The sequence below is a fragment of the Periplaneta americana genome, chromosome 7, assembly GCF_040183065.1.
Source record: "Periplaneta americana isolate PAMFEO1 chromosome 7, P.americana_PAMFEO1_priV1, whole genome shotgun sequence".
NCBI classification, from domain to species: Eukaryota; Metazoa; Arthropoda; class Insecta; order Blattodea; family Blattidae; genus Periplaneta; species Periplaneta americana.
Window position 1 is genome coordinate 13,059,347 of NC_091123.1, and position 24,274 is coordinate 13,083,620.

At 35.4% G+C, this 24,274-nt stretch overlaps 1 protein-coding gene and 1 long non-coding RNA gene across 2 annotated transcripts in view; one reads left to right on the plus strand and one right to left on the minus strand.

The window, feature by feature from the left end:
- Positions 1–434: 434 nt before the first annotated feature.
- Positions 435–23,417, minus strand: LOC138702926 (uncharacterized). The gene is made up of 7 exons (XR_011332922.1): positions 23,142–23,417; positions 9,528–9,631; positions 6,763–6,990; positions 5,418–5,624; positions 4,992–5,235; positions 3,581–3,845; positions 435–514 (listed from the first exon to the last, which is right to left on the minus strand). It is a non-coding gene; the product is annotated as an uncharacterized lncRNA (long non-coding RNA).
- Positions 15,406–24,274, plus strand: part of LOC138702925 (uncharacterized) — a 33,006-nt gene continuing 24,137 nt past the window's right edge. The window contains exons 1-3 of the mRNA XM_069830331.1: positions 15,406–15,542; positions 19,268–19,410; positions 23,179–23,299. Coding sequence (XP_069686432.1) covers positions 19,269–19,410; positions 23,179–23,299 — 263 coding nt within the window. The 5' untranslated portion in view covers positions 15,406–15,542; position 19,268. The remainder of the gene's footprint in view (positions 15,543–19,267; positions 19,411–23,178; positions 23,300–24,274) is intronic.

The following is a 24,274-nucleotide window of genomic DNA, read 5'->3' on the forward strand; positions in this document are numbered from 1 at the left end:
CTAATAGTACAAATTATACTATTATAAATCATTTCTATTAGGTCATCATTCTTTTCTCTTTATAAACATATTCATTTGTAATTTTACCCCATAATTCAAAACATCGTGAAGAAAAAAAACTGATTATTTCTTGAAGTGGAGTGGAATTTTGTGTTTCTGATGGCAAATACAGATCCATTTTTCCTGAACAGTTCTATATTTCATATACTAGATACCGAATATTGACATAATTAGACATAGTTTAGGAGACATTGCTGTACATTAATAGATCGCATCAGAAATCCTAAGTATTTCCATGAAAATATCGAAATCTAGTTTTTTCCAGAATACTTTTTCTTCTATGCAGAATGAGAAAAGCAAAAGGACGAAAGTTTAATTTTAAATAACCGTCATACATATCACGTTATATTCATATATCAAACAAAAACACTTGCCTGTTTTGCCTGCAATTTGTGAAGTCTCCACTGCAGAATCTAGTCCAGCTGACACCAGCTCCACATCCCTCTTTTTCTGTCTGCAAACGAAGATTTTCCATTACTCTACAGTCAGAACATCAATGTGGCATTACAGCACTAAATATATCGATGGCTAAGAAGTCATACTTCGAAACTGTACATTTCCAGGTGAATAAAAAAATGTTTTAAAAATTGATTTTTCTCAAATAGACAAACTTTTTATACATGTTTCTGCTTTGCAAGATCTTCTATTCGAGCACAGGAGACACTGAAGAAGACGTGACATAACGTCGAAACGGGCCATCTGTCGAATGTATATACATTTTAAAAAATTTTAACACTTTTTAACGTATGACTAAGTAATTTTATGTTTTTAACAAACAAAGTGTTAACGTGAACTTTAATCAATGTCAAAATATTAGTTAACTGTTCAATTTTGTGAACAAAATAATAATGTAGTTAATCTAAATAATAATGTAGTTAAACAAAATGACCAATGACCATTTTTGTAGATACCAGGTACCGGTATTACTTCCTAGCCATCGATATTACAAAAGCCAAATTAGAAGAGTACGAAGAAGCAAACAAGACGACACTGATACAACAAAAAAGAAGAGGTGGTCTGATAAGGTACAGTTAGAAGGTAGAGGGTGAGCCACTGATATGGAAGCACCTACTGAGCTACCACTAAATTTAGAAGTGGGTCAGAAAGCCGGAAAATTTTGGAGCCCTCACAGTTACAAGATCTTACATGCCCCCAAACACATGAACGGTAGAGCCCCACAAATAAAATTTAAAAAAACTTAAAAATCAGCTGTTATATTTGTTTTTTCGAAAATGAGAAAGAAGAGCCTGAGAATCCCGCCCACTGTACTGTAGGAGTCTTGCAGAACTATTAGTAACCACCAGTAGAGGCCCGCAGCTACAAAGGTTGGCAGTTCTGCATGAAAAATAGTGTATTTAGCAAACGCATGCTGTTTATTGCATCTAAATCGGATACCGCGTGTAATTACAGCGCCTTCTCGAAGTTGACTGTGCACCCGAAATTGTACTCCAACCATGCGTGCGCTACACCTCTCCCACCTGGTACAACTAGTCACATAGTGGAGATGTGCCCCACATGCTTTTCTAGTTTTTTAAGTCAAATTAACTAAATCCTTCACTCCGGTGTTTGTCCATGTATTTTCTCCTCTAAACAGAATACATTGATGGGGGAGAAAGGGTTTTCATGAGTGCAGCAAAAAACCAATAGTTTCCATTACACATTTCGGTATTAAAATGACGATTTCCTCGAATTTTTCCAGAAATTTCAATATATAAATTTTGTGTAGGACGTTCTAATTTCTTAAGCTAACATGCAGTTTCTCTTTTAATTTCGAAAAGGACTGGTCGATTAGGTTTTCATTTCATTCATTTTTAATATAAAATATTTCCTTAGACACACTGACTAATCACATCACACCACCCACAGTACTATAACAATCTGGAACTGTAACGATATATAGTAGTCCAGAAGCCTGTGTGTTCTAACGCAGGTCATAAAGAGATGAGAGTGTTGACGGTTCTTTTGTATATTCGGAGAGAGCTGCTTCGGTTGCAGCTCTAATGCAGTCTTATGGGACGGTGAAGAAAACCAGTTTTCTGCTGCCGACTACCCTACGTTGAGCATCAGTTACTGTCGATCACAGATCCGAAAAGTACACTACAGCTAAAATTTTCGAGCAGTTCAAGGCTCCTACAGACAGTAAAATCTAGAATCGAAGGAGAATGAATTGGAAAAATAAATGAAACAATGAACTAGATTACATAAAAACACGTTTTATATTTTTAATTTTTTTCAGGTCCATTTAAATGGCGGTTCTGCAGCTCTACAGTTCTTATTGTAGAGCCACCCCTGGGTAACCACCAAAAAAAATCGAGCTCTCACTTGCTTCTGACATACTATGTCATTTTAAAATTTGAGCCTAACAAAATGGCCGGGAACACTTGAGTCACAAATCTGCGGGATATAATGGCACGATCAATGAATGAGGCATGGTGCTGCATTTACCCATGACTCACGTCAGATGTGGTAACATCAAAATAGGAATCCCAAACAAAAGTTGAATTTTAAAAAAGAGCCAGAGTTCATAAAAGTCTATAAACCACTCTTCTGCGAACTTTCTCGCCACTGTAACTCCGACAAATGTGCAACAGGAAGGAAGCTGATGTAGGTAGGGCAGAAGGTCCCCGAGCTCAACTGAAGACCTAACATTCTAAACGTGCTAAGTGCCAATTTTTCAAATTTCATTTTATTCAATCTAAGGGAGGAACATCCATATGACAATATCATACTAAATTGTCTTTGTCGTAGCTCAATTGTAAGCAACTCATTTTTGCGCCAAAATACGGTGTTGTAGGTATCTCAACATGCATTTCGCAGTGTGTTTTTCATCAATATTTCAGAAAGTTGTCTTTCGCACTTAGCACATTTAGAATGTTAGGTCCCTCAATTGCAGTGCAAGGGACAACCCTGTGCCCCCCAAGCATATGAACAGTAGAACCTGGCAAATTAAAATAAAACTTCAAAAACGTCCCTTCAGAGGAGAATTATTTTCCGAAAATGAGAAGGAAGCTAAGGAAGAGACAGAAAAGCCCGCCCACTCTACTGTAAAAGCTCCACAGGGCTAGTAACCAGCAAAAAAAAAAAATCGAGCTCCTATCTTAGCCAACTACTGTTTACACCTAGTTAAGGATATTCCTGATTTGAGTTAAAGTGGAGTTATTCTACAAAATTAAAAAAAGAAATGAGTAAAATATAGCGATACCAGGGCAGTAAACATGTCTTATAACAGGATCAAGGAAAAGTTAGTAAAGTCGAGACGAAAGAGTCTCTTCTATTTCCGAGATTCTATTACACACTTAACACGTGTGTATTTTCTGCAGGATAATATTTTTAGAATTTTAAATAATGTATAATTTTTACAATATTTCTTGCATTGAAAATATGAAGTAAATTTATTTTTTAAAGATTTTGTTTATAGGCCAATAGATAACCAAGTAACCTCAAGAAGAGAGTCTGTTGATGCTCCACCATTTCAGTCAATGCAACTGTTATATGTTCATGGGAGTATTATTCTGCTCACCTGTGCATCCTAGAGAATGTGGGCTGCACTAGCAGCATCCACATGTGGTCCAATCGCCCAAGCACAGCACCACCTACGTGCTCGTCACAAACACCAACAACTCTCGAGGCTAGCTGCATCGTGGGAGCCCAGGGGTTAGATGGTGCTGTGATGCTTCATCAGGCTGGCAGTAGCAGAGTGCTACTGGTACACAGGAACAGTGACGCAAACTCCAGCATGGTCATGGAAATCCTGAAGGACTGGTCCTCTCTGCTTTTCTCCCAACCTGTGCACGATGAGTGATTAAGACGATGATTCATGAAGTAAATTTATTTTTCAAGGGCTTTGTGTATATCTTCTTTGTAGGCCAATAGATAACCAAGTAACCTCCAGACCTAAGCAATTTACACATTCTTAAGTTTAAAAATAAAGTGAAAATGTTTACGATATTTGATAAATTTTAAAGTGTTACTAGCATTATATGGTACTAATTTTTATTGTATTTATCTGATGCATGTAACCTATAAGATAAAACATTGTAATAAATATAAATAGATCATTTTTCTTAATTAATAACAGTGTATATCTCCAATAAATTATTTCTTATCATCGCCACAGATACATTTGATTGTACTTGTCACTAGAGAGTTCTTGAAATTTATATTTTCCCCGCCATTCATAAAATATTTTGATATGATACCTCTTGCACAAAAGGGGAGATCTATAATTGAAACTAGATTAATATATTTCAGTATTATTTGTATTTATCCTGGTAATAATGAACAGTTTGACTCGTAGACATTTTGTTTTTGCAGCATTAACTTTCCATGATTGTACAAGAAGATTCGAAGAGAACGGCAGTTACGTAGACATTCGGCTCCCCCCTACTACCATTAATGCACAACACAATGTCAATACGGCGGTTGCTGTCGTCTGCGATACAACGAACTTTTCTGTTGATTTTCGAGTTCGTCATTTTTTCCGGTTATTTTATGCTTATTTAAGTTGTGTTAACTCTCGCTAGTGGTTTTATATTTTATCCGTCTTAGTATTTATTTTATTATTGTAAATATTTTTGTTTTATCACTATTATTATTATTATTATTATTATTATTATTATTATTATTATTTATATGATTATTATTAATTAATTATTTTGTATTACAATCTTTGTATCATTTCTGTCACGATTATTCTATTATTATTATTATTATTATTATTATTATTATTTATATCATCAGCATTATTATTTGATCCCTGCAAAATTTATGTAGACTACTGGACTGTACCCGAGCACGAGCATATGCTCATTTCGGGTATCTATTCATATGTATTCATTTCAAATGGTAATTGTAAATAAATTTGAATTTCATGCTCCACCATTTCAGTCAATGCAACTGTTATATATTCAAGGTAGTATTATTTTGCTCACCTGTGCATCCTAGAGAATGTGGGCAGCACCAGCAGCATCCACATGTGGTCTAATCACCTGAGCACAGCACCACCTACGTACTCGTCACCAACACCAACAACTCTCGAGGCTAGCTGCATCATGGGAGCCCAGGGGTTAGATGTGCTATATGATGCTTCATCAGACTGGCAGTAGAAGAGTGCTGCAAACTCCAGCATGGCCATGGAAATCCTGAAGAACCAGTCCTCACTGCTTTTCTCCCAACCTGTGTGCAATAAGTGATGAAGACAATGATTTATGAAGTAAATTTATTTTTCAAGGGCTTTGTGTATAGTTTCATTGTGGGCCAATAGATAACCAAGTAACATCAAGAATAGAGTTTGTTGATGCTCCACTATTTTAGTCAATGCAACTGTTACATGGTCAAGGGAGTATTATTTTGCTCACCTATGGATCCTAGAGAATGTGGGCTGCACCAGCAGCATCCACATGTGGTCTAATCGCCCGAGCACAGCACCACCTATGTGCTTGTCACCAACACCAACAACTCTCGTGGGAACCCAGGGGTTAGATGGTGCTATATGATGCTTCATCAGGCATCCAGCATGGCCATGGAAATTCTGAAGGACCGGTCCTCACTGCTTTTCTCCCAACCTGTGTGCAATGAGTGATGAAGACAATGATTTGCATCCAGATATTGCTGTCATGGAAAAACGATGAAGAGGAAAGCGGTCACCTAATACCTTAGTTAATACTGTTATCAGCTAATTAAAGAATGTAGAGAAATAGAGGGAAAATATAAAATTTTTGGACCAAAAAATGGATTTTTCCATTTTTTTTTCTGTAAATCGTTCCTAATACCCTACTCTATCCATTTTCAAAGTTTCAAGTGCGTAAGATGATTTGAAAGCTTCTTAATATTATAATTAAACGTCCGTAAAGTTCCGCGTTCTCAACTGAAGTCATTTTACCCTGCTGTAATTTTTTTTTTTTTTGCGTTCTCTTCAAACAAATCACCAAGGCTAAGAATCTTAATTTTTTTTTTCTGAATATTCACTGTACCACTCTTAACAAATGCTTGCATTTTTTTCTAACTCAACTTTGAAAACAAAAAAATATATATACGGCATAAATAAAACAATTAAAAAAAAAGAGTTGAGGTTATTTCACAATTTTTTTTTCTGTAATCTGAGGTTAGGCCTATATAAAAAAAATGAATGCCTAGTTCTCTTCGTAACATAGCAATGATGCAATATAAAAATATACAGACTGATTAAATGAAATTTATATGAGCAAAATTTTGAAAATTCCCCCTCCCCACCTTTTTAAGTATGAATAACTAAAAAAATAAATTTATGATGAAAGTCAAATTTTGATAACTCTTAGGTTGCTATGATACATATATGTACCAAAAAAGGAAAAATGTAAGTAAAAAATGCAGGAAATACTGGTACCATTTTCTCTATAATCGTTACTGAAGGACATTCCCAATGCAAGTTAGAAGAGAATCTCTTCCAGAAAATTGAAAATGTGTGAGCAAAATAGCATTTTTTCCATTTTTCTGCATGATAACCAACAACGATTTTCACTATAGGTCACTAATTGTAATTGCAATTTTTTTTTTTAATACTGCAAACTTATTTCATACTAGTAATAATTTTGAATTTTATGAAGTTCTAATAGGTAGTTATAACATTATTAAATTTGGTCTGTTTCAAACATATTTGTGACAAATTTTAAAAACATTTTCTTGGAAATTCAGAATGTAATACAGAATTTTGGTACCACTTACACGTAGTGCTAACAGATGACGTCACATCAGCTGTGTCAGAGGTGCTTTCTCAGGCTGGCAGTCAGGCAGCGTTAGCAGAACATGGCCCAACTCCACCATGGCCATGGAAATGGCGAAGGACCAGTCCTCAGTGCTGTACTAGATGTCCTTGTAGAGCTGAGGTGGGAAGATCTCTTGGTGTGAGCCTGGATCTACCATACCCACGGATGTTGAAGTCGCTTCATTGTCCTGTAGAGATTTAGACAGTAATGAATGCAGATAGCATGTTACCCACAAATCTGTAGGTTTTAAAATTGCAATGCCAAATGTAATAAGTAACGTTTGGGGTCCCAACCAAATATACCTAGAAATATGCAAGCAAATATTCTCTAATAGCTAATATCTGAACATATTTATCTTCATATTCCTGTACAACTAGGTATTACATTACTTGACATGCAGAGAAAAGTTTTCTTGAACTTTGTTGACGGATCACTTGCTATTGTCAAGTCAGAATAAATACCGGTACATAAGATGTTACCAAATGATAGTTTTGCAAGAACTGAAAGTAACCTCCAATTTGGGAAAAAAAAAAAAAAATAGGAACCTACAAAACGAATTGGATAGAACATGTGAACTGAATACCCAAATCGAGATAGCACAAATTAATAATGGAATATATTTTAATGAAAGCACACCCGCAAGCAGCACCGACCAATGAAGAAATTAACAGATGAATTACTCCACACTACCTACATTCATTTTTATACCCTAGGGCAGGCCTTTCACTGCAAACCCAGCATTCTCCAATATTTCCTGTTTTCAGCTTTCTTTTTGTCTCTGCTTATGATCCATATATCTCAATGTAAGTGAATAATCCAATTCTATTATCCATTACTGTGAAGTAACGGTTAACATGTGAAACGAGCGGGCTCAAGTTCAAATCCTTGTTGGGGCAAGTTATCTTGATTGGAGTTTTTCCGAGGTTAAGCAACACTCGCCCCTGCTCTCGAACAAAAATCTTATCTTAACGTTTTGAATCATTTTAAGGGGAGCGACGGGTGAAATTTTGGTCATTTTCAGTCAAAAATCGCATTTTCGTTTTCTTGTAAAAATGAATTAAAAGTAAAGTAAATCCATGGTGCTACAGCCTATCAAGGGCCAAGACCGACCAGCCAGCTGCTGGCCTCACGTCCACATGCCGAAGCATAGGTGGACAATCATCCAACCAGTATGGAAGTACGTGTGGTTAACACGATGATCCCCTCCCAGCCGTTATAGCTGATTTGCGAAACCAGATTTTCGCTACCTATCATAGCTTCCCAAGTGCATCACGATGCTGGGTGGGCATCGGTCCTATACACTGGCCGAAATTTTGAGAAAATTTCTTCCCTCATGAGGACTCGAACTAGCGCTCATACCGTAATGCGAGTCCTAGGCAGGATGTAAAAATGAATGAGCAATCTCTTATTTATATGGTGAGCAAGTTTCAATGCTCTGCGGCACTCGAAAGCATAAAAATTACTCCGTATGAAAATGGCTGCACCCTTGAACTTCAATTCCATGCAAATTTTACAAGCTGTTTTCTCATACTTTTTTTTCAGTACATCTCGTCAGGTTCTAAGTGTAAAGGCTCTTACAATTTTAATGCTAGGAACATTAAATTTTTTCTGCATGATCTATAAAGTAGTTAACAAATTAGAGTGTCAGATTTTTTTATAGGTTAATTATTTTTAATTAAAAATAATTTGTATAACAATAGGTACTATAAAATTGAAAAAAAAAAAAAAAAAAAACTTGACAAAATTTTTTTCTCTATTCTAAGAATATATTTGTAAAATATGGATACTTAGTGCTTTGCTAGGTACATCAAAGATACTGAAATTTTTTTCTAGATCATATACTTAAAATTTGTACCAGAATATAGATTTTTGAAAATACGCCCTATTTTTTTTTTTTTAGAAAAAGGGCATAACTCAGAAAATATCTGGGCGACATGCATGAAAATTTCCAGCATGTATACACCTATATATCATATGTGGAATACGTGTGCCAAAAATGAACGAACTAGCTCAAAAACTACACAAGTTAGAAATTTCACCCATCTCCTCCCTTAATGCGATCATCCTCTGTAGATATTCAAGACTGTTCAATTATGTTGGTCGTATCGAAAAAAGAGGAGAAACTAGCGCGCAAAAAGTTCAGGTGGTTGTATTATATTTTTGGTCCAGGAAAAATACTCGTATTTTGCGAAAATATTACCGTGGCTCACTGAAGTATTGCGCCTTACATTATTAAAACTTCATCACAAAAAAAAAAAACTTTTGTAAATTCAACGATTTTCACTTCCTAAATCACCTGAATTTCTCGTCCGTTAGTTTAGCCCGAAAAAGTCGCGTGCAATATATTCGTAAATGCCATACATTTTCAACAGCGTTTCATGAAAATTAATATTCTATTCTGCGCTCGAAACTAATATTGAACACGGAAAAACAGAACATTATATATGTATCGAATTTCATCTAATAGTATTCACGTCCAGATTATTCTTAAGAATTTCTTAAATATAATTCCGCGTATTAAATAACGTAATGTACAGTACATGGAAAGTTAAATTAGATATTTAAAATCACATCTAAATTTAATCTCAAATTTCAAATGCGAACTGCACATTTCGGTTTATTACTTCTGTCAATTTATAAATCGGAAACCAAAAATTTCTTACTTCATTTGCATTAATTTTTAAATATATGATTTGCAGAAAACGAATCTCGAACCTCGCTTACCTCTTCAAATGCGAAACGCGACCTCCCTCCTCCAGCAGCACAGCTCGACTAAACAGAGCAAATTTTCAAATCACCACAGGCAGAGGGCAGTCGTATATCGGGACCTAATTCAGCCAATGAGAATGCAGACATTATTAACTTCTAGAACATTCTTTCAGCGTTGTTTACAAATTGTAGGAAGTACAGTTTTACACAAAAATAAACACTCTTTTCATATATCTGTAATACATGAGAAATCCCTTTTAATTGTGTAGTGTTCAGTTTAATTAACGTTCAGCACATGTACTCGACTGTCTGTAGTTATGTATTTCAATCCCACAAATAAACAAGCAGTTATAATACAATATAAAAATATATTGTTCTACCTTCTATCGCAAGTAAAATTTCCTCATTCAATTCTCGTCTATGCGGCATTGAAATTTTCCAATCCCTTTAGTTTCTCGGACAGAAACGAGACATCTCCTCGGAGTGAACTCATCTCGGATAGGAAAGTAAATGCGTAATTGAAATAAGGTGGATCTACACAGTTTAACTTTTCTTTTAACTTAGGAATTCAAGCAAAGCATGCAAACTTGATATTAAATATTACGAGTTATTAATATATGTACGCAGTGATGATGATGTTCAAAACGGGGCACCACGTAGACACAAACTCTTCATACATATTAATTTAACGCGTATTTTAAACTTGATTCTTTCAGTATTCTCCTCAGATTGCATGCATACGCTCATGGAAAATTAAACCGTGTAGATGCAGCTTTAGAATTGCAAGCATACACGTAGGCGTGGATTTCTTTGAAATATTGGGGGACAGAACTCTGCACAAAAGTCCGAGAAAACATTATTGCTATTTCCCAACAGTTTTCTTACATAATTTAAAGAAAATAACATCATCTGATTTTTCATATAATTCATATGGAAATTGATTAATCCAAGATGGTTGAAAACTACGGCCCTTGTACGCTACCTTTCCCATTTTACTGCTTCGTTCACCCTTGCAACGTTGATGAACATGAGTCATCAGTTTCACTGCTGTTACTACAACCCAGTTCATTGCAGTTTCGTTTTGAACAGTTTTCTTTAAGAATTTATTCATTACAAATAATTACATCGCAATCATTGCTCATACGCAACGATGATCATGATGAGATGCGATCATTGAGATCGAATGTTGATAAATAGTTACTTTTAACCCTGGAATGGTAACATGATATTTCCTAACATAAATGGTAACGTGGGGTGTCATTAGACCCCCTTATCATATTCAAGTTTCAAGACTGAAATATGGAAGAAATGTAATATATTCTTTAAATTACATATAACCAATATGCTTACACTAATAGAATTTAAAAAAGAAAACATGTTGGTCTAAAAAAAAAAAAAAAAAAAAAACTGTTTCTTCGGTTGAGTTATTCCCGGAAATAGGTATGTGGGGGGTTAAACCACAGTCTAGTATATACGTCGCGAAGCTCAATACGTAGTAAATATGCAAACATTAGGTAGTTGCTCACCACTAGGATCGCTAATATCGCCTCATTATAGGCAATGCAAAATAATATCGTCACAGTCTATTGTTTCTAGCACCCTCAAAACTCAAGCTTCGTGACTGTATATAGTAGACTGTGGTTAAACTTCGTAATTTCGTTAACAAATTTAATTGTTTATGAAAAATGTTGAACATTAATAATAATTTGTAAACTGATAACAGGAAAAAAATATAGTCGAATATACTGTTAAATGAGTTGTTTTTTTTTCTTGGTTATTTAATGACGTATCAACTACGAGATTATTTAGCGTCGATGATATTGATGATATTTGGCAAAATGAGACCGAGAATTCGCTATAGATTACATGATATTTGCCTTACGGTTGGGGTAAACCTCGGAAAAAAACCCAACCAGGTAATAAGTCCAAACAGGAATCGAACTCGCGCCCGAATGCAACTCCGGATCGATAGGCAAGCGCATTAGTCGACTGAGGTACGCCAATGGGCATGAATTGTTATTTCCACGTTTTGGGATTCACTCAACTCAAAGAAGAGAAAATAACGGAAGGGAGGGGAGCGTGTTCATTGCGACAGCTGACCCTTCCTATGGATTTGAAATAACCATTTTTGGTTTATGTCCTAGTTCATCTTTCAAACAAATTAATTATTTTTTAACATAAGAAATCTCTCTTCTAATTTTTAGGCATCACGCACAACACCACCAAAGGTGGACACTTCTCGTCGTTTAAATTCTCTAACTCGCAGCGCTTGTATTTTAGTTTTTAATAACGTTTGAAAACAGCTAAAATATTAGACATAAACGGATTAACTGATTAATATATTGATTCATACCTTGCGTTTGAGTAAACAAACATTAATTTCTAATACGCGGATCTCTGAAGGTAATTAATGGCTCTCAACTAGAGTAATGGGCTTTATAAATATTTCGATTGCCTGTGAGGATTCGATCCCCGGTTCTGCTTTTCGTAGGCCTACTCTTTAATGATTCTAAAAGGTTCTACTTAATATTACTTTAAAACGGAAATATGTGATCAATGAAACATCTTATGAACCAGAATGTTCCACAGCAGTAGCTATAAAAGCTTGAATGCTACCTTCGGGAATCATTCACGGTTCGAATCTCTGAAATCGTGACAGCAAAAGTGCATAATAGCGAGAGAATTGAAAATAAGATATTCCACCAAGCAGTATACGTCGACATGGTCTAGCTGTATGCGGGTTGTCATTGATTTCGTATGTCGTAGACCAGCGTTTTTCAAACTTTTTTGAAGTGGGGACCACTTTTTTAAGTCAGAACAGTTCCGCGGACCACCTTACTCTTGTTCCCTTCGAAAGCAAATTTATCATTTTTGTAGTATATTTTAATATCAGTATAGGCCTACTTATATTTAAAAACAGAATTAATTAATTAATTAAAATTAATTTAATTCATTTAATTTTATTTTAGTATCAACTAATTAAGTTATTATTTATTTATTTATTTATTCACTTATTTATTTATCTATTTATTTAATCTGATAGGATTAATGCCATAAGGCCTTCTCTTCCATCCTATTAGATAGTACCCTGTTAATAGAAAAAAATTCATTTTCGTTTTTAATAAATCAAGGCTATTAGAGTTTGGATAATCTTTAACTTATTAACTAAACAAAATAGATAAATGTTGGTACTCACATTAATTAGATGGATAAGCCTGCCGATTTTTGCACAGTTGTTCTCACACAAATACGTAAAAGCAAACTCAATTATAATCTTAAAGCACCATTGTACAGTTCACTATATATTCTCTTTTCACTTGTGATGAGGTTCAGAAATTAACCATACCTTCCGCTTGGAATTTCATTTTAAGTCCGGTGCCATTCGAGAGTTCAATTAACTGTTCTCTTTCACTCAATGAAAGTTTGTTATTTTCAATATCGCAATGAAAGGGATCTCGAATCCATGAAAATTTGTCATATTTACTTGGAAAATAATTTTTAATTGTGATTGTGACCTCAGAGTTTCGAGATGCGAACATATCTCTTTTCCAATAACGAAATCATTTTCAACCAAAAAAAAAAAGACTCTAGGGTTGGAAATAGTGAAAAAATCCTCTGTTTTACGGAACTGGCCCACAAGCCAAGTTTCCTCTCGAACATCTTTATTTTCTCATGCGCATTGAGAACAGTCAAAGAATTACCTTGTAGAGAGAGAGATTTAGTTCGTTTAGTTTTGAGAATACATCTGAAAGATATGCCAATACTTGCCACATGTCATTAGTGTGATATGCAATTCGTTTGAATTTTATTTTTTTCTTTTGTCCTTTCTGAAGGACCACAAGGGCAGACCTCGAGGACCACAGGTGGTCCGCGGACCATAGTTTAAGAAACGCTGTTGTAGACCATTTGGTATGTCATAGTCTGAATCCAACATTTTTCAGATTATGGCGTTCTTATGGTAGTGTCGCTAGAAGTGACACACTCAAAATATCTTTAAATAAATGGACAAACTGCGTTAAAAGTCTGCACTGTCTGTTCTTTAGACCTACAGGTACCTTCTTATTATGTCCGTTATTTATTCCGAATGAAACAAAACAAATTAATTTGAGGAATTAGAGATAACGTACGTATTAATAAATAATATGAGAAGAGCAAATTACTCTATAAAACACTATCCAATGAAAAACGCGATTATAAGAAATGTTGGAAAGCAGAAGGAAAATAAATAATTAACATAAAGATTGACTCCACATGTCTAACATAAAATTATCATCACGAAAACTAAAATTCGTAACATTAACATGACGATGACTTTTTTTTATTGAGTTAATTTACGACGCTGTATCAACATCTCTGGTTATTTAGCGTCTGAATGAAATGAAGGTGATAATGCTGGTGAAATGAGTCTGGGGTCCAGCACCGAAAGTTACCCAGGATTTGCTCGTATTGGGTTGAGGGAAAACCCCGGAAAAAACCTCAACCAGGTAATTTGTCCCGACCGGGATTCGAATCCGGGCCACCTGGTTTCGCGGCCAGACGTCCTGACCGTTACTTCACAGATGTGGACGTGACGATGTCAGTGGACGTTACACATACCCCTGATTCCGCCTGCGAAACAATTAAATACCTCCCACATGTCAGGACTGATATTTGGGCTGCCTAAACAAAAATGAACGACTTAAATCAGACATCTTGTATACTAAATTGCAGTTTGCAAGCATGATGCTTCTGCCTTCCTTTCTTTCAATATTTTGGCCTCAAGCTTGTAACGAGTGACAGTTCGGAATTGGAAATTCCAGCATACCAAAAGAAGAAGGTTTAGTGGAAAGTACAAAGACTCTACTGTAGTTGTCAGGTAGGATACCACGGAACCATAATAGCTTTTATTTTTTATCAACAGACATATATGTGGAAATACCAAATTCTTCGAAACAACATCACTATTATGCAAGTTAACATAATATATGCACTAAAGCCAGGAAAAAAGGACATAATGTGCAATATATAATTCTAAATATATGCTATTAAATCTAAAATCTTCAAAATATACATTATACATGAATTTACTCTCAAAAAAAGGCCAAAAAATGCAATCATGCAGAGAAAAAAATACGGCTATTTGGAATCGATGTCAGAAAACGAATATTCACGAAGTTTGAGAAGTGTAACCAGCTTATAAACATACATTTGCATGGAAATCGGGCTCTACTTAATAATATTATTTTAAATGCAGGCTGGTGATACTTTAAATAGTCGGCCTGGGTGGCGAGTTGGTACAGCGCTGACCTTCCGTCCCGAAGTTGCGGGTTCGATCCCAGCCCAGGTCGATGGCATTTAAGAGTGCTTAAAATGCGACAGGCTCATGTCAATAGATTTACTGGTATGTACTCCTAAAAGAACTCCTGCGGGACAAAATTCCGGCACATCGGCGATGCTGATATAACCTCGGCAGTTGCGAGAGTCGTTAAATAAAACATAACATTTAGCATTTGAAGAGTTCGCGGGAAAAACGATGAATGTCACATTTCTGTTAAGGATTAGATAATGATCTAATTGAGTCTATAACTGCAAGATGTAGTGCTGTTTCTATAGAAAATAAAGGAAAGGATTACAGTATTCCTGGTGATACCTCTTCTTTTTACCAACAACATTAAATTTCGTAGTGATCCATGAATTAGATAATGACAAAACTGTGACATTCATCGTTTTTCCCGCGAACGCTTCATTTACTTTAAACACACATCGCATATAATTTTATTTATAAAATTAAAATTTAATATTAAGTATTGGTTTTATAAGTTATTTCCGCTGCTTTCGACTGTGGTGCCTCTACTTTCTGACTGAAATGTCTTTTGTTAATAAAGACGTTGTAGTTTGTTAATGACGCTCATTGGAAACCCTGGAAGTCTACGGACTGTAACTCTATCCTGACAGCAGCGATGAGGTTTCAGCAGGCTTTGTACAGAAACTAGTAACTCGGGTACAGCGAAGGCCACCAGAGAGACAGTAACAGCAAGAGTCCGACATCAGGTAAGACAACATTTCAGATCTTCATAGTTAGAAAATTGCAGTGGATGACCTAGAAAGTTTTTCCACATCTATAAGATCAGTTATTACATTTAATTTCTGGATCTTGAAGTTTGATCAAAATATGCAGCCTTTTAACTGTTTAATTTGTATGTTATCTGTGCATTGAATAACAATAATACGATTACAAGAGTTAAAAACGAATACAAACCATTTATAACAAATGACAATAGAAACAGAATTACAACAATAATTCACGGCCTACTGTTAAATACACAAAGATTCTACACACGTGACTTGACCTAGTATGTTGAAGCGTGTGTAAATAATCTGAAAAAAAAATCAATTGATAAAAAAAAAGACTGGCGGACAATTCCACGACGACAGGAACTCCAGTAATACTCGGCAAACACCAGATTTTTTTTTATAGTACACACAGTAACAGCACATCATCTTCATAATACAGTCTAATCTATACTAATAATAAATCTGTAGCCGAAATTTTTCTGGTAATTTTCGATTTTCCAAAAATAATTGGTCCTAACATATATTATTAATCACCCTGAAACCGAAAATCGCTTTTTTGACATTTTTGTTTGCATGTCTGTCTGTCTGTCTGTAAGTTTGTTACCTTTTCACGCGATAATGGCTGAACGGATTTCGATGAAAATTGGAATATAAATTAAGTTCGTTGTAACTTAGATTTTAGGCTATATGGCATTCAAAATACATTATTTAAAAGGGGGTTATAAGGGGGCCTGAATTAAATAAATCAAAATATCTCGCTTATTATTGATTTTTGTGAAAAATGTTGCATAACAAAAGTTTCTTTAACAATAATTTGCGATAAGTTTTATTCCTTGAAAAATTTTGATAGGACTGATATTTAATGAGATAAATGAGTTTTAAAATTAAAATAACTGCCATCTAAGGCTGTGTAATGAATTAAAAAACAAATGACTTCGTCTATAACGGGCCTTGGACAGCAACAATCGAAAGCTATGAAAGATAGCCTACAGATAATGTTTCTGTGTTTGTATGAAGTAATATCGGAAGCTAAATTAACCGATTTGTATAATTAATTATTATTTCACCATTGGAAAGTGTAGTTTCTCTAGTCTAGATGGACATAATGCTATAATGTTATCGCAGTAACTTCTGAGTGAATCGAGGACAGGTAAGATTAAAATAGATTCTTATGCACAGAAAACTTGATAGACTATTCTGTATATTCGTTTCCTGTATTTCCTAAACTAATTTTTATGACCAAATGAGTGGTCTCCGGATCAAAATGATCGCATTTTAATTTTTTAATTCAATTTAAATTAAGTAACATAATAAACGATTTATCCTTCTATCAAACACGAATGTTCCCTGGATCAAATGTCCTATTTTAATTATGTAATTACTTTATATTTATTTCTAACGGGTGCAGCGGAGCGCACGGGTACGGTTAGTATCAAATAAACTTTATTTCATTAAACGATACGTCTCTGTTTTTTTTTAGACGTATAGGGTTTATCATTCCCGTATCTGAAGATTAGGGGTACAATTTGAAATTAAAAAGTAGGGTGGAGGAGAGAAGGGGTGGAACAGAAAATTCAATGAATAGTGGTTTTGAACTTCCCCCTCCAAAACTAAATCCACGTGTTTTCTTCACAATCGTGTCCCTTGTATGTACAGCGGACCGAAGATCTAACTGTCGCGCAGGTCTGGACACTAGTCTCTCAATAATTGATTAAATGGCAATCTTACTCGTGTTATTATGTAAGCATGTGTGGCTTACAGCTGTTTCGGTGTTACTTGACACCATCCTCAGAGCCTACTAGATCTCGGCGCTATCTCAACTTCGCTGCCTGTTGTGTGGGTGCGTTCGTGTGATGAAGAGTTGTGTCAAATAGTGTGTGTTCTGAAATTGATCTGTGTGTTGAGAATTTGATTAGGGTGTGTTTTAGTGTGTCTGTATATTTCATATTGTTCTAGTGTGTTGAGTTTTTGGTTTTTGGGTTGTATGTGTAGGATTTCCATGTCTGTATTTATGTTATTGTATGTGTGGTTAGCATTAGTTATGTGTTCGGCATATGTAGATGTATTGTGTCCTCTGGTTATTGCTTTAATGTGTTCTTTGTATCGAGGATGGTGTCAAGTAACACCGAAACAGCTGTAAGCCACACATGCTTACATAATTAACACGACTAAGATCGCCATTTAATCAATTATTTATATTCAAGTGTAAAAAGTAGTAGTAGTAGTAGTAGTAGTAGTAGTAGTAGTAGTAGTAGTAGTAGTAGGTTTATTTTGCCTGGCAGAGTTAAGGCCATGAGGCCTTCTCTTCCACTCAATCAGGTTTCAATAATATACATGAAGTACAAAATTAGATTACAAAACAACACAAAAGAAGATACCTTAGAAATTACATAAAATATAGTAGAAAATTACAATAGTCAAGATCAGTTACATAACATAAAATTACACATAATCAAAATCAGTTACATAACATAAGGGGAATATACACACTCACTCACACACACACACACACACACACACACACACACACAAACACACAATTTATAAGACCTAAAATGCTCGAGATAAATTCGACGATTAATTCACTTCAGATATAGGCCTATTATACAGTTAATATACTAATAGGAGAATACATGTGGGTTACAAGACATAAAATGTTGATTAGCAAAGTCGTACTAAATGGCATACAAATACAAATGATTAAGTAATCATTTGTATTTGTATGCCATTTATAAATGATTATTTAATCATTTGTATTTGTATGCGAAAGATTCAACATGAGCTAGTATCTGAATCGAATCACTGCAGACTTCCCCATAACTCCCACTCCATCTTCCCCGGTTGAGACAGTAATGTTTTGGCATGATACGAGTAGACAGGAAGGTAAGCATTGCTCAGTGACGGATTGTATAAGGCAGACATCATAGCTTTTAAGAATTTTCGGCTCTCGCTGGTCACCTGAAATCCATCACTGATGCACAGTGCCTTACTGTGCGTTTATAAGGCAGTGTAAGCGAAAAGGACATGGATGAGGGTTTCTGCGTTCCCTTTCACTGTCCCGTTGTGCTTAGGGCTGCTGTAGGGTCTACATTTACTGCTGTCATGTTCCCGGCCTCAAATGAATGTGTGCTAACCTCTGCTATGCAAAACCCTTGCTGCTTCTCTTCATAGCAGTGAGAGAAGAAGCGAAATGTGTACCTATGAGAGAGGATTGCTAGAGCGAGCAGATGCCTGTCATATAACTGAAAACGACGACTACTGAAAGAGGAATGTTTACGAAGTTATCAACTGATTCTGGTTTTTCTAATTCAGTTTACTGTTTTCAATTTATGTACTGATATTATAATTCGTCCATTATCATTTAGGAATTGGGGTCCACACCTGTGAAGTAACGGCTAGCGCGTCTGGTCGCGAAACCAGGTGGTCCGGGTTCGATTCCCTGTCGGGACAAGTTACCTGGTTGAGGTTTTTTCCGGGGTTTTCCCTCAACCCAATATAAGCAAATGCTGGGTAACTTTCGATGCTTGACCTCGGACCCATTTCACCGGCATTATCACCTTCATCTCATTCAGACGCTAAATAACCTAAGATGTTGATAAAGCGTCGTAAAATAACCTACTTTAGGAGTTGGAAAGGTGCACATTAATAAGACGCTTTCGATATAATATTTTCTTCAATCATTGCACACCTCATGTTGCCAGGATGAGCCTGGAAATGGAGGGCGAGACGTGGCCGCTGCTGGTGGACAACCCTGGTCTGTCGCTGCCCTTCGCGGCCCTGTGCATCGTGGACTTGTTCGGCGTGTTCCCGATCGTGGCTCTGCCCAGCCCCGTCATTGACTGTGGTACGTATTGCGCAGACTCAGTGTTGCCATGGCTACTGAATCCGTGAAACATGCATCATAGGACCGTGGGGCAGTGTTGACAATTATTTCAAATTGTACGTAAAGTTAAAGCAACTAAGAGAACAGTGACCTGAATATTGCGAGAATGCGAGACTGCCTGTGGAGATATGGGAATTAAAACTGTCTGCTCATCCAGAGAAAGAAAGAAATAAATAAATAAATAAATAAATAAATAAATAAATAAATAAATAAATAAATAAATAAATAAGTAAATAAATAAGTAAGTAAATAAATAAATTAATAAGTATATAAATACATAAATAAATAAATAACTAAATAAATAAATAAGTAAATAAGTAAGTAAGTAAATAAGTAAGTAAATAAATAAATAAGTAAATAAATAAATAAATATGTAAATAAGTAAATAGATAAGTAAATAAATAAATAAGTAAATAAGTAAATAAATAAATAAATAAATAAATAAATAAATAAATAAGTAAATAAATAAATAACTAAAATCAGACTGCGACTGTATCGGAGACACGGCCATGGGTTTTACGTAAATACGTCTGAACTAATTCGATAGATCTAGATGGATCTTTTATTTGACACCAAAATTAGCACACTAGCACATCAGAGTCGCGAGATATATTGCCCAGAAATTTTCTTCTACGCCCAAAATGGCCGCCAATCATCACGGGTCTCCACCTACGCCTCGCGCATGCGTGGTGTCAACTAAAAGTCATTCTTGCATCGTAGTCGTATACCCGATCGAACGAGATCACATTTATTTCAATCGTGTTATTAGCCACCAAGTTACAGTGTCGGAATGGATCACCCTGTAAACATTACATCACGTTTTCCATCCTCGTACCCCATGTGTCGGTCTGATTTTAAAGACATATTCACATCAAAAGGAAACAGAAGAGGAAGAAGTTTGCAGAAGAAAAATCTGAGAATGAAGATGGTAACGATATGTGACCTTCTTAAAAAATTCAAAGACAATGTATTTTATGTTATATAATAAAGTTGAACATCTTGTTTTGGAAATACCTTAAAGACATAAATTAATGAGGTACATAAATGATTCCTTTTCGTTTTTATGGAAATACTTGTCATTGTTATAAGATGAAAACTTCAGCCAATGCGATAATTTATTGCATGTATACAGGATGCGAATTAACGGGGGGGGGGATGAGGGGGGATTTCCTCCCTGTTCGAAAGTTATCCCCCTATCATAAATTCATATTAACATCTCTGTCAGGGATAACTTCTATCCCCCTCTCACAAAATATAATTGTATTGTTTTAATATGAGTATACTTTATATAAAGTAAGCAAAGAAAATAATATTGATGTATTATCATCACCAACAAGCTGACAACAATCAATAACTTAGGAATTACACACCTTATCTTAAGCCTGTTCATGGATATAATCATTATTATAATCAAGATACAAGACAAGCAACTCAGTGCGACCAAGCGTTGAGCTGCATTGAATGAGAATAATAATAATTTTATGTATGGTATTCTCTATATAGGATTCTATCCCCCCTCATCAGAAATCTTAATTGCCACCCTGCATGTATATGAACATGACTTAGCATCCGAAATCATTGATAAAATGATTTATTTAAAAGCAATCCGCAAGGAAAACTTGAGAGGTAATCCTCCCATTCCCAAATTAGTAGGCATTTTAAATTTTGTGTTTACATATTTGTAAAATTTTGAATTTTTTGAGTCCACACCTGTGGAGCAACGGTCAGCGAGTCTGACTGCAAAACCAGGTGGCCCAGGTTCAAATCCCGGTCGGGACAAGTTACCTGGTTGAGGTTTCTTCCGGGGTTTTCCCTCAACCCAATATGAGCAAATGCTAGGTAACTATCGGTGCTGGACCTTCAAATCATTCAGGTGATAAATAACCTGAGATGTTGATACAGCGTCGTAAAATAACCCACTAAATAATTGAATTTTATGTTTATGCCCTCTCAGATGTATTTAAAAACAAGACATAAAAATTATTTGCCACTTAAGTCTTCAACTCAAGTTTTCTCAAAACTACTTTTTCTGACTCACGCCCTTCTTGCATCCAAATAATCAATTGTGCATAAATAAGTGTTTGATCTTAATTTATTATTAGGGAGCGGATTTTTATGTGCTAAAAAATTTAAATATATTTATTTTTTTATGTGCTAAAAAGTACGAAAATATTTGCTAAAAATAAAAAAATATATATATTTTTTTAAAATATGACAAAAATACCTTACTTAGCTTGAAAAAAAAATGTTACTAGGTACTCATCAATCATACTTGAGTATCAGTTGCTAGTAGTTGTCCGAGAATTGCAGTGAACAACAAAGGTCATTTCCAAATTCTCCATCACAAATGCATGCCCATTATCTCTGAACAACGACTTATACTGTGAAAACGATCTTTCCACATCACAGGACGTCAGACGTGCATATTTAAAGAGAGGAATGTTACAAACACCTACACCGTCAATTTCACCTACAGGCACACCCTCCAATACTTGAGCAACTTTACACATTTTTTATATCCACTGTTTTGCCGTGAATGCACACGTGAAGCAGCGGCAATGTGCTTGTTTCCAGACAAATGTTGGGTTACCTGAGAGCTCTGATCTGCACTTACTGATTTACCACATGGTTGGCAAAATAACACTTTTCCGTTGGTAGTAAAAATCTTTTTAAATTCATCTACATATTGCTGTAGACGCGATCTTAAACTCGATTTGATTTTAGGCAACTTAAGAGGCTAATATACACACGTCTTAACGTAAAAAAATGTTTCTAGCTACTGACTGACAATGTCGGAGAAAAGCTTCCTATAGCGACGCCACCACGTCTACACTACGCAGCTCATGGTTATGGTCCGATAACGGGGAATCACAACAAGATGTATTTCCTCACTTCATAGGCATGAACGAGAGATTTGTTTAAATTAAATAATGTTTATACCCGAGCTCTTATCCGTTGTGATCACAAACAAAGCGCGGGATGAAATCATCTTCAGCAACAATAAACATTCCTAATTATGTGTTGCAAAATCTCTCCTTCTTGTCCATGTTAATTTATTCTCATATAATAACACTGATATATACCTAGCAGTTCTCAGAACTTGAGGCGATACTATTACAAAAATGGATCACGGATACACCACACAGCCCATAGAAACACGAAGCAACCAAGAATTCTTAAAAAGGTAACGTATTTCTGAGTGATATAATTGATTTAGTTTTAAAATATTTAAAAGTTCTTGTAAAAAAATTATTTAAGTAAAAAAACTCCAAGATTTATGTGTTTATAATAGATTTCCTGAAAATATGTATTTACATAAATTTTTTGTGAAAATATGTGTAATAAAATTCGGGTTTTAAACCTGAAACTTGACATTCGGAATTTTTAACTTTGTTAATTCTGTTTTATCACACGTAAGAAAAATATTTAATTACATAGGAATCCGCTCATATATTATAGTGTTGCCACTAATATTTGAATGACCCAAGAAATGGATTCAGAACACCTCAAAATCTGTGCTTCAGTGGCTGGCCATGATAATATCTTTGAAAAATACTGGAGTGCAAGAGGTCAAATGACTTTATTGTCAAACACATGACATTAGAAAACAACAACATATTTGAATGACTCTTGTATAAAGCCATCTAGCCTGATGATGTTAACTTCTAGTTAAAGAATATTACAATGCTTACCTATAGTGTGTTATACTGTTGTTGTCATTGTTGTCAGGGTGGGGTGGTATCCCTCTGGCACTGGTTGTGTTCGGCCTGCAGGTCTACACGGCAATACTGCTGGGACGCTGCTGGATCATCGCAGAATGCATTGACCCCCGGATTGTATCCAAGAACAGGCAAGTAACATTTCAGAGATCTCTCCTTCACAGACTGGCAGGTGTATTTGCAGCAACTAGCTTGATGAAGAACCAGGATCTGAACTGTTGAATACAGCTCCTGGAAAGATAGACAGAGTTAGGGAGGCGGATAGGTAGCTAAATATGTGGAATCGGTATATGAGTGATGAATAGATACCGGTATGCGCTTGATTAAGGAATTCCAAGACGTTTCGTTGAAACTATTCAGAGAGTATAATATGAATACTTTATCTTCCTGAGTCCTAAGAGTATAGTATACTACACCATACTTCATACATGATTATGATATAAGATGTACGTGCAGAGGCCTGAAGTATAGTATAATATACCTGCATTTGTGCCCTAACTGTAACCTGCAGAATTTTTTCAGCATTTTTCCTCATGTCAATGACTTTTTTTTTTAAGTGTAGAATTATATTGAACTTTAAAAATAAAGCAACAAATATCTGAGGAGCATATGGCCTTACTGAAGGTTACAGAGAGATTATTAAGGACTGAAACGATGTATGACTTGAGGCTTTCCCGGCGTTTGATGTAGAATAACTCTTCTCGGGTTCTCAGCCAGGTGAGTTGGACTTGTCCCTGAAGAAGATGGCAGAGCTAGCCGTCGAAAGCTTGGAAGCTAATCTCCAACTCACCTGGCTGAGAACCCGAGAAGAGTTATTCGACTGAAACGATGTTTTCCATTGTCACCAGTTTTATTTAATTTGTACTTTGATTCATTAATCAGATTAAAATTTATGACTTCACCAACAGGGTGAATAAACATGAGTATAATATCAGACATACCATATTGCAGACTATCTAAAGTTAAATTCAGTCCTTATATAAGATGTTACCACAGGAAATGTCACTAGATAAATTCAAAATAAAAGTGAAAAAGTGGCTGCTTAGAAACCCGTCCTATTCTTTGCAAGAATATTTTGAAATCAAGCTCAGATTTTTTAGATTTCT